This window comes from Nomascus leucogenys, chromosome 10 (assembly GCF_006542625.1).
Source record: "Nomascus leucogenys isolate Asia chromosome 10, Asia_NLE_v1, whole genome shotgun sequence".
In the NCBI taxonomy this organism is placed as follows: Eukaryota; Metazoa; Chordata; class Mammalia; order Primates; family Hylobatidae; genus Nomascus; species Nomascus leucogenys.
In genome coordinates this window covers 72,252,847-72,264,956 of record NC_044390.1, presented here as the reverse complement: position 1 = coordinate 72,264,956, position 12,110 = coordinate 72,252,847, and the positions used below count along the sequence as shown (strand labels likewise).

General features: G+C 36.1%; 1 protein-coding gene across 4 annotated transcripts in view; it reads right to left on the bottom strand.

Moving 5' to 3' along the window:
• Nucleotides 1-11,756, bottom strand: part of WASHC4 (WASH complex subunit 4) — a 60,896-nt gene extending 49,140 nt beyond the window's left edge. For 3 of the 4 annotated variants that reach the window (XM_030821292.1, XM_030821293.1, XM_030821295.1), the window contains exons 1-7: nucleotides 11,615-11,756; nucleotides 8,190-8,329; nucleotides 5,172-5,225; nucleotides 5,014-5,079; nucleotides 4,213-4,258; nucleotides 3,718-3,785; nucleotides 920-1,002 (exon numbers count right to left, since the gene is read on the bottom strand). In XM_030821292.1, coding sequence (XP_030677152.1) covers nucleotides 920-1,002; nucleotides 3,718-3,785; nucleotides 4,213-4,258; nucleotides 5,014-5,079; nucleotides 5,172-5,225; nucleotides 8,190-8,329; nucleotides 11,615-11,675 — 518 coding nt within the window. In that variant the 5' untranslated portion in view covers nucleotides 11,676-11,756. Of the gene's footprint in view, nucleotides 1-919; nucleotides 1,003-3,717; nucleotides 3,786-4,212; nucleotides 4,259-5,013; nucleotides 5,080-5,171; nucleotides 5,226-8,189; nucleotides 8,330-11,614 lie in introns of those variants that run through there. The other variant, XM_030821294.1, reaches the window with a different exon arrangement.
• Between the last annotated feature and the right edge of the window lie 354 nt (nucleotides 11,757-12,110).

The window sequence follows — 12,110 nt, the reverse complement described above, 5'->3', positions numbered from 1 at the left end:
ATTGCTAGGGACTCTTGTTATCTCTTCCAGGTCTCAGTTATCTCTTCTCATCATTAATAATCCCTAGACATAGAGCTAAACAAAGTTACTGTATTAATTAGATTGTAAGTGTGGAAAAAAATTTTAAGTATAAAGAACTAATCCAATGTGAGATATTATTTTGTGGTAAAACTGCAAGAGCTCTACGAAAATGTGATCGTTTTTCTTGATTTAGGGTAATGGTCCAGCAGCAGCCAGGCAGTACCACCTCCTCAGTGGCATGAGCACCAATTCCATGAGGCTTCTTCTCCAAGCTCCCAGATTCTGGTAACCTCAATCTTTTCCTTTCTGTTTTCTGGATGGAGAGGTGGTATCTGTTTCCTCTGGATGAACTCACGGTTCTCTTTGTCCTTTCAGCCTTCCAACTCCCATGTAACCAATTCTCCATATTAAATCCTCTTTTTTAATTTAAATAAATTTTACTGCGTATATTTAAGGTATATTTTACTGGGTATATTTACGATCATTAGAACTACTCACAAAATTTCTTCAATGTAGATTCCCTAGCTCCATCCCTCAAGATTCTGTAGTCTAAGAAAAGTCTCAAGTGACTCCATTAGTCAGGCAACCATTCGTGTAAAGAGGAAAGGAATAAAGAGAGAGAACACAGAACATGTACTAATTCCATGTTAGCCTTCTATAAGGTCAAATTTCTTCCAGATTGTTCTGTAGACACTCTCATTCAGACAGATAATGGGTTGACTCACCATGGCGGAAGGTCTTACTAACCTACGTATTATACACATCAAGTAGTGTTTGAAATATCATAAGTGTTCAAAGAATGCTGAATGAAAGAAAAACTATTTCAAGTCATTAATTTTAGAAAGAACATTTTCTACATCTCTATTATAAAAGCAAAAATATTTCTATGATCCATTACTTGTTACTGATATAGAGGGCAGCCAACTGGTGGACTACGTTCATCACCACTTCATAGCACCTTGTAACAAAACAAGACAGTTCCTGAAACGACAAGGTGGGTATATATTACAAAGTTGCTTTTTAAATCTCACCATTTTTTACTGAATTTTATGGTAACAACTCTAACAAAAACAAAACAGTTTTCCAATAAAGCCTCCCGTTAACCAAAAGCCAGACAAGTTCAAGCATCCCTCAAGCAATCAATACTTAACTCACCTCCTGCATTCCAGGGTCGTTCCTATCTCTTTGTTCCCACTGCATTTCATTCATACTACTATTTCAAGTCTAATATTGTAGTTACTCATATAATTCCTAAATGATAGGTGCTGTCTCATTCCTTCTTTGAATATCCACTGCCTAGCATAGTGACTAACACTCAACTGCTTCTCAATAAATTTCTACCCTATTACATGAATAAACATCTGAGTGAATGAAGGAGCTCAAACGCTGCCAGTATAGACAGCACAACTATGGCAAGAAGGGGTTTCCACAAGTCACTGTAAAATAACTTCAAACACTGATCAACTGTAATCATATGTATAAGCAGGCTTGGCACACAGCAAGTGAAATGTTGTATCACTTATCCTAGGGATATGTTTGTCATTAAATAATTAGCTCCTATCTAACATATCCTAGACTTTCTGAAAATCCATTTTCAGAAGCTCTCAACTTTTAAACCTATAGAAACAATGTGTATCTGAAGTATTTGAAACCAAATTAAAACTGCTGATCTAAATTTTAAGCTCTATGAGAACAGGAATTTCTGTTGGTGTTGTGCATTGCTATATCACCAGCACCAATAACAGTTTCTAGCATATACTAGGCTTACAAAACACATTTGTTGAATTTTAAAAATGGAATTTTTATGCAGCTGTGAGATCTAAAAATGATGTAAAGCATTTTTTAAAATGAAAATGCATAACGCATTTTATTTTTAAATAGTTATAGTTTTACATGTCCTATTAAACTTCTAAAAGTTTAATAAAAGCAAAGATGAGAAAATGCAGGACAAACCGAAAGAACAAAGTAAAAAGGCAGAAACAAGCCCAGATATACATACAGACTATATAAGATAGACCTAGAAACAGAATAAATTAAGCAATTAAAAAACAGGTATTGTCAGACTGCATTAAAAAAGCAAAATTTAGATATATGTAGTTTTAAATAAACCCAACTAAAACATGACACTGAAAGGCTGCCAGAATGGAAAAAGATAAACCAAGAAAATGTTAACTAAAACAGAGCCAAGGCAGCATTATTATTATACTGTCAGACAAAACAGACTTGATTAGCATCAGTATAGTAAATTGCTATGCATGTAAAATACATATACATACTCATATACACATAATCATGAACATAGCTAAGGTCACAAATGACGATAAAAGATTCAATTTAACAGGAATGATTAACAATTCTAAACTTGTACACACTGAATAAAATATCCTCAAAATGAAAAATGCAAAGTTTCCCCATTTACTGGGACCTTACCAACTACACTTTTTAGACACCTTGCTGGAAAAGAAGCCAGCAGCAGCTAGGCAGTGCCGCCTCAGCATGGGCATCAGTTTCATGGGGCTTCTCCAAGCTCCCAGATCCTGGCAATCGCAATCTTTATCCTTTTTGTTCTCTGGATGTAAAGGAGGTATCTGTTTCCTTTGGACTACCTCACTATTTTCTTTGTCCTCCAACTCCTGGGTACCAATTCTCTATATTGAATCCCCGCTCTTCTTATTTAAATACATTTTATTGTGTATATTTAAGGTATACATGTTATGGGATACATACCGATAATAAAAAGGTTACTATAGTGAAGTGCAAATCCATCATCTCACATAGCTAACCCATTTTTTTTGTGGCAAAAAACAGCTAAAATCTACCCAGCATGAATGCCATATATAGTACTTTTATTATCTGTAATCCTCATGTTGTACATTAGATCTCTAGACTTACTCATCTTACATAACTGCTACTTTGTATCCTCCAAACTACATCTTTTGAAATACCTTGTATGGAGTTTTCTAGACAGGACCCTAAATAACACATATCATAATATGAACAAAATGCTCTCAATTAGATCCATTAGACCAAAAAAAGTAGTAAAGATATGAAAGATTTGAACAGTATGTTAGCATGCCTAATTTGATGAAATATATCAAATCTTGTACTCAACAACCAGAAGGGAGGTGGGACTATGGGTATTTTTTCCACAGCTTCAATTTTTGCTTTTTCACATTGTACATGCATTTGTTTGTATCATAAAGAGAGAAGGAAATAGAAGCGATTTTATTCTTTTGATAAGAGTAAACCAAAGGACCTACAATCATTAAAACTGGCAGTGATGAGAAGCTATCTAAACTGAAACAAGCTGTTAGAAGCATGGAGGGCTACCGCTTTAAACAACTTCATCATTGCTCATGTAACAGCTTAATTCTCTCCTATCTGTTAACAACTTTTCCTGATACAATTTATCTTTTCCAGTGGGTAGAAAGTTTAAATTATTTTAAAAGGCATGGTGACAAGTTGTCCATAAAGGAATATATACAGAGAAACTTATTTTGATAGCTTTTTCCTCTAAAAATACTTGGAAATCTTTTAGGAGTTATGATCTCCTAAACTATAATTCAATGCTAATTAAGTGTCTTATCCTCAGAGTACACATCTTTGGTATTTGAAGGTTTCAGAACTTTTTACGTGTGGTGTAATTTACTCAAACTTTTCAAAGTAAAAGCTCAGCAGAAAGTAAAAATCAGTTACCTGTAAGAATGAAATAAATCTCCCCATTTGAATTTGGCAATCACCTTCCACCATGCTGGCATCTGTAGCTGTAAAAGGCAACATGAATAAGCATATTTCATTTTTTAAATTTAAATTCAATCAATACCAAAAAAGGAGGAAAAGTTGTTTTTTTTTTTCATTAGGACATCTTTTACTCTGCATAGTATTGAAAACAGAATTTTTACACCAAAGAGAAAAATCAGACAATCATTAATCAAATAATTAGAAGTATTTGCTTCACTATTTAATGAATTCAAGGAAAATTCTCATCTAGCTATAGTACTTTGTAAAGTACAAAGATATCACAAATTTGCTGCTGCTTCATCAGATTTTTTACGTTTACCAAACATACCAACAAATAATATGAATGCTTATTTTTCTCACACTATTATATAATCATAGTAGTCCTAAAATTGTCTGTTAACTTTTTGTTCAATATCAAAAAGGCATCATAATTTTGAATTTTAAACTTACCTCCTTCTCCATAAAACAAGAGACCATTGTAAAATTTAGTTTCAGCCTGTTTTTAAGAAAAAATTAAAATAATTTTAAAGGTTGTTTTGTTTCCAAATTTGTATGCTCTCTTAGATCTGTATATTCAGTAATAAACAGAGGGCTACATTATTTGCATACAAATTCATTTAAATTCAAAACCTGTTTATAAAGCAATTCATCTTTAGAGTAACAAAAATATTACTGATACTCAAAGCTGTATTTTGATTCCTTTAGCCTTTACTTCATCTTACCTGACCACCCTCACTGTCCCACATCCTCCCATTAGTTCATGGGAAATAAAGAGCAACCACATGGTATCAAAAAGCAGGAGAATAAAATATGAAGTTTGTCAACTTCTACCAGACTTTTAATGGTTCTTGGGTAAGGAAACACAACACTAAATGCATTTTAAGAAAAAAAAATCAGTTTTCTCTAGATAGCCAGTATATATGGCAGGTAACACAAACTCTGGAGGTTTGTAAACCTAGATTCAAACTGTTGACTACCAGTAAGATGTTATGCAAGTGACACTCTCTTTAAGCCTCAGTTTCCTCATCAATGTCTCACCTACCTCCTGGGGTTACTATAAGGATTACAGTGTTAGCCTGGTGTTTCACACATACTAAGTACTCAATGAATGGTAGTCCGTATTAGTATTACGTTAAATAAATAATTCATTCAACATTCAATAAATATTTATTGCACACTGTACATATATAAACACATACTTGCTTCTAAATGATGTTTTTAAAGTTTTAAGACAAGAATTCAAATAATTACCTCATATTTTAATTTCTTGATTTCACAACAAAGTGCAGCATAAACAGTGATGACTTTGTTTAAGACCTAGTTTCATGAGTAAAAAAAAAATAAAAAGTAAATTGTAACAGATAACTAAAACATTTTTTAAATAATTTTTTAGATTTAGGATTCTGTACCTTGTTTTCAGTCTTTATGAGTTCCAAAAGAGAAGACTGTTCATAAGGCAAAAGCTACAGAAACAAAGGAAAAGAACATTTCTTTTTAATTTGAAAAATAACCGAAATTTTAAAAACACAAATTGAGACTAGCTTTATTCGACTTAAACTTGTGTTAGATCCTGTACTCAACATTAGCACCATACCAACTACTTCATCCAAAACAATCTCATTAGACAACACATAAGGAAAGAAATGGCCCAACATGATACAATCATGTTGCAATGACTCTAGTTGTCCTATGGAGCATAAGGTGGCTGATTATGAGTGCAGTATAAGAAAATGCAAGGTAATAAGGTAATGGTAACATTATTAAGCTCCATTAGTTACGATCATGGGGAAAAACCTCTCATCATTTTTGAATTTTCTATGCAGCCACAAATTTAATAAGATACTGTAGCTAAAGGGTCAAAATAAATTAAGAATGAAACGACAGAAAATATATCTTTTCTTGTATAAATCCATGCTCAGAAACACTTAAAACAGTATGTGGAGTTCACTCCTAAAGCCCGTTCAATTTCCACCTCTTCCTGATCATTGACTATATGTGATCTCTTTATCAAGTGAAATCTTAGATCTCCCTTCTAGTTACATACTAACAATTAAGTATTTATGCAAGTAAGTTATTATATACCCTTTCAAATTAGGTTGTAATTTTTGTTTACAGAGATTTTATCTGAGTTTTTGGTTTTTCCCAAAATACTAAGAACCTTGTATAGTAAAAACAATAAAATAACTGCCCAATAATAGAACTTAAACAGAGGTTCCAAAGAGAGCAACTGCGGAGATGGAGTCTGTCAGATAATAAGATTGTAAAGATTAGAAAGCTTCTGTAAGGGAAGATAAAAACTAAGAGATAATTTCACCCTTCTATAAAATCTGAGAGTTGAGACAAAAAACAGATTTTATAATCCTATCTAGAAGAGGCCCTTAAAGCCCAACAGCAAGTTTTAAAAAAATCAACAAGTATTATTTAATGGTGAGAAAGCCCAACAGCATCTCTTTAAAAAATCAACAAGTATTACTTAATGGCAAGTGACAGATATATGAAACTTATTACCCTCAGAGACAGTACAGGTTGAGAATGACAGTTTCCTAGTAGAGTTCCTATAACTTACATACAATGATTCTCATAGAAGTGTTGAAGAACAAAAAGAGACAATTACAAACTTGGGGGGAAGATTTTTAAAGTAAGGCTAAGTCTATCCAGCCTGCAAGAAAGAAGTCAAAGGAAAGTAATTTCAGTTTACAAATATATAAAGTATTTGTGAGGCAGTTTAGGGTACTGAATAAGGGCACAGGCTCTGGAGTCAAGCTGCCTGATATTCATCATTTAACTAAATGTGTCACTTACTTGACTAAGTTACTTAACTTTTCTATGCCTTAGTTTTCTCATTTACAAATGGAGATGACATTGTATCTACTTTATAGGATTGTGGTGGGAATTAAAAGTCAGTATTTGTCCTATAATGCAATACTAAAAAGATAACCCAATTTAAAAATGGGCAAAGGATGTGAACAGACATTTCTCCAAAGAAAACAGACACATGGCCATAAGCACATGAAAAGATGCTCAACATTATTAGCCATCAGAAATGCAAATCAAAACCACAATGAGCTTTCATATTCACTAGGAAGAATATAATCAAGACAATAAAGGCTGGCAAGGACGTAAAGAAACTGGAACCCTCATGCAGTGCTGGTAGTAATGTAAAATGGTATAGCCATATTGGAAACATTCTGGCAGTTCCTCAAAAAGTTAAACATAGTTACCACATAACCCAGGATTTCCACTCCCATATATATATATGTATAAAATATACACATAATGTATATACACATTTTATATATAATATACATATATATGTCTACACAAAACATGTGCCCAAATGCTCATAGCAGCCAAATAGTAGAAAAATCCAATGTCTATCAACTGATGAATGGATAAATAAAATGTGGTTATCCATTCCTTACAATGGAATATTATTCAGCAACAGCAAAAAGAGAAAGTACTAAAAACATATGACAACATAGATGAGCCTTGAAAACATAAGTTAAAGAAGCCAGCAACAAAGGAGCACATATTGTATGATTTCATTTATATAAAGTGTACAGAGGAGACAAGCACATAGAGATAAAAAGTAGATTGACTGGTGGTTGCCTAGGGCAGGTATGCCATGGCATCAACTAGGGGGTTGATTATCAAACAGTACATGGTTTCTATTTTGGGGGATGAGAACGTTCTAACATTGACTGTTGTGATGGTTGCACAACTCTGTGAATATGCTAAAAACAACTGAATTATACAATTTAAATGAGTGAATTGTATGATATATGAATTATATCTCAAGAAAGCTGTTATTAAAAAAAGTCAGTGTGTGACTTAGGACAGTGTGTAATACATAAGTGCTCAATAAAATGTACATTATTTTTCAAGTGGTGACAAACTAATTTTAAAGATAAAAGAAATATTTCAAAATGGAAAGAGTGACATATTTTATACATTAAAAGTTACTCACACATTAACATCTATATAGCATGAGAGAACTTTTCAGAAATGGTGAAAATATTCTCTATCTTAATTGGGATATGAGTTACAAGTGTTTGGCAAAATTAAGAGTATCTGTGCATTTCACTCAGTGTAAAATAGCCTCAATTAAGAAAAAACAAAGCCTGAATATTCTATCCAGCCCTCATTTTCTTAATAATGAATATCAAACGCAAGCTCAAAGACTTGGAGTTTGTGTCATTCTTTGACACTAAAGGCTCTGTGTTTGTGTCATTCTTAAACAAAAAACACACACACATTTAAAAACCATCTGCATGGCTTAGAGAAAAGGAAATCAACAATTTTCTCCAACTTTCATTTTGTTCTTACATTTCAAATAAAAATTCCTTTTCCATTTTAAAAAATTATGTTTTCAGGATATAGTATGTCTAGAAAATATATACATATATTTAAAAAAAATAAAATCAAACCTTTAATGCTATAGGATCAAGATTGAAATCCCAAACATCTCCAATTGAGTCATCCAGAGCGTCCTCAATTCTTCTCAGTTGAGAGGTATACTCCTCAAGAAATTTCCCATAATTCTTAAGTTGGACTTCGGCATGAATTTCTAAGTTTAAATTTTAAAACAGTATGTGATAAGTACAAGTAATGAATTACAGGACATTTACTTCAAATAACCTCAAAAGTCACGCAAAGCACTGTTAATTATTACTCTGGAATGTCTGGACTTCCTGAAAATAAAGTTTCAAAGTTAAACAACAATTCAGCTTTCAATCTTCTCTATACACGAAATAATTTTAAAAGTAGTAGATGTTACCATAAAGTTACTACCTTAAAACCCTAACATATTATGAAAAAGTCACTAGCCCATCTACCCCATAATAGAGGGCTTTGAACCAATCTGAAAAGTGCCTTAGACAACTCAATGTCCTGATTCTATCTTTTAGCCATAAACAACTCTTTTGCAAAAACACATATTCACGACCTGAAGGTGAAAAAAATCTGTCACAGAAGTAACATTTAAAAATGTAGTTTTTAATTCTATACACACTAAGGTTTAATACGCCTAAATATTTTTAAATGGAGGTTTTAGACCTGCTTGAGCATATTATTTCTATAATGTCTAAAATTTAACCAAGATATTTGTTAAATTATTTAACTGTCATAATCAAGTTGGAAAAACCAGCAAAGAACACTGCTTGACTACAGAATACTATGCTGTTCTTCACAGAATTAACTCATTCATAGATAACTTTAAGGAATCATTGGAATAAGCTGGATTTTAAAATATGCCTATTCGTCAAAATGCATGAAAGTATTTCACGTTACACATAAAAATTCATTACTTGTTCCCAAAGGTAACAAATTCAACTCCAACTCAGTTTCTTTTATTGATATGAATAACTTTATTCAACCTTTGTCTTCTAAAAAAGGTAAAAATTTGCTCTCCTCAAATTAGCAATGTGAAGCAAGTAAGATAAAGTGTGTTCTGACTCATGCTGTATTAAAGTATAAACACCTAGCCCCCATTCTCCCTTATTCTTCAACCATAGTTTTAAATCCGGTGAATCCATTTAGTTCATTAAGGTTTCTGTCTTATTATAGCATTAATCTAGGCAATTTTGGAAAACAATTAGTGTAGATATGATTCACTGACCAAAAATTAATGAAAGCCAAGCACAGGGAGGTATTATCTTCCCTACAGCTTACATATAAAACTGCCTAGATTCTCAGAACCCCAAATAGTTGTCTTATTCTCACCTACACAGCAAATGACCAGTCAAAGCTGCATTTGACCAGCAAATGACTTCTTATAGACAACGCTAGGCCGGGCATGGTAGCTCACCCCAACACTTTGGGAGGCCAAGGCCGGTGGGTCGCTTGAGACCAGGAGTTCAAGAACAGCCTGGGCAACATGGCAAAACCTTGTCTCTATCCCAGTTAAAAAAGAAAAAATCAGCCAGCTACTAAGGAGGCTGAGGTAGGAAGATCACTTGAGCCCAGCTGGTCGAGGCTGCAGTGAGCCCTGACAATGCCACTGCACTGGGCAACAGAGTGAGACCTTGTCTCAAAAAAAAAAAAAAAAAAAAAAAAAAAAAGACAATGCTAGAAAAACACCATGCCCATAAATCACTCCTTTAGTATGTTTAGGGATTCACAAACAGGCAACAGAAAACCTAAAATAACATTAAAAGTTCCTTGTTGACAATAAACGGTTGTAAAATTGGTGAAAAGTTAAATAACAAAAGTTGAGATAAGAACTACATGGTAATTTTTTAACAGTAAAAATTCCAAAAACCTACTTAACATGCTCATCTTTGTCAACCGACTGCATTCCTTGTTTTATCTTTTTATCCCTAATATCTAGCACAGCCACTAGTTGTAGAAAGTATCTGTTGAGTGAATCAGACCATTCTACTCCAGGCTGAACCATTTTCAAACCCAATTAACATACTCTATTCCAATTTTTTTTGAAGATACCAGTTCGTCATCTTTGTCCATAAAACTTCATATATGACAAGGTACAGTTCACTTTATAACAATAAATACAGAATCCTCTCCACACAAAAAAATTAAAGATTTTGTCATTATCTCCAAGGTTAATTTTTATGCTGCATAAGAGCTAATACCTTATTGCCGCCCAGGCTAGAGTGCAATGGCGCGATCTCGGCTCACTGCAACCTCCGCCTCCCGGGTTCAAGCGATTCTCCTGCCTCAGCCTCCCAAGTAGCTGGAATTACAGGCGCTCGCCACCACGCCCAGCTATTGTATTTTTTAGTAGAGACGCGGTTTCACCACGTTAGTCTGGCTGGTCTTGAACTCCTGACCTCAGGAGTGTTTTGTGAAAAACTGCAACCCATCCTGGATGTAGCTCACTCTTCTCTGAGAGACTTGTAAAACCTAATTCATCTAACTTTGTAGGCATTAGTCTCTCTTTGTAAAATCAAGCAAAATTCATCCGGAATTTTTAAAAGCAACGTTCCACCTTTTGGGAAAACTATGAAGGAAAAAAAAAAATCACAAACAGCATGCTCCGATCTCTCTTAGATCACTTACACAGATTACTATCACCAAAGACAAGAAGCAGATTGCCAACTTGTATTTATCTCAAGTAGAGTTTCACTACAATTAATCTGGCCTCAATATTTTACTGAAAGAAAAACAATTTGTTTATTTCGGGATGGACTTCTAAGTTAAAATCAGACAATTAGAGCTTGTGAAGCAAAATTTGAAGATTTGCTGTAATTTTTGAAGCCTTTATAGCTGCGATGGAAACTGCAGAACATCACTGAAAAATATCACTTAGCATAAATAAAAGGCCTGGAAAATGATAAAATGACATTCACGTGTTTATTTTCGCGGGGTGAAAAGTTCTTTTTTCGCTCCCTTCTACGGTTATAGCAACGCGATGGGAAAGCCACCCAAACTTGCAAAAGTTGATTTGGAAGGAAAAGAAGAAAAACAGGAAACCGAAACAGGAACCCAGACATCAGCGTCCTCCACAGCTGAACGCTCTGAGAATCTGGCGAAATCCCCAAGAGGCCACAGACAGAAGCAGCCTGGGCTCCCGGCGCCGCTGGGCCTCCCGGGCGCGCCCCGCCCAAGCCCCGGGGCAGCTGAAGGGGGACGCCGCTCCCCGCGGGGCACCGCAGGCTCCCCAGGAGAGTCTCCGCCTCACACGCCGAGCCCTGAACGGGCAGCCTGACCCGCCGTGGCTGGGACCCCAACCTCGAAAGTAACGCTGGAGAGCGCGTCCCTCGCACACCCCAAGGGCTCTGAAGTGTCCCGCACCAGACAGCTGCGCAGCCGTCCCTCTCGCAGGAGCGCTGCCCAGGACAGCGGCGGGCCGGAGGAGCGTCCACCCGCAGCCCTCGCCCTGCCGCTCCCTTACTCTGCGAGCCGTCGTCAACGCGGTCAAACTCCCAGTCCGGGGACAGAGTCTCCACCGCCATCACCCCGGCGCCTCCCACAGACACAGCCCCAACCAGCCCGTGCGGCTCCGACGGCCTCACCCCAGCTACTGTCACAGCACGTGACTTCCGGCCCCGGCCCCGCCTCCGCTCGCGAGGGCCGGCCGGGCTCGTTGCCCCTGCGACCGCGGGGGCCGCTGGGAAAGCGAGTCCTCCGCCGTGGCCGAAGGCGGCCGCCATGGCGTCGGCAGTGTCAGCGTGCGTCCTGCGACCCGGCTTGGGCTTCGCCACCATTCACTGTGCTTCTCAAGCCACTTCGGCACTCTAATTTCGCCCTGCTCTCTCTAGACGATTTTTAATACCTGGGAAAGTTACTCCTCAGTCTAACCTAAAAAGGGTAGAATTGATGAGGTGGGGAATTAACAGGAAGGCATGATCCTCGAGGATAACGCTGACCAGGCACTTCTTCCAACAAGC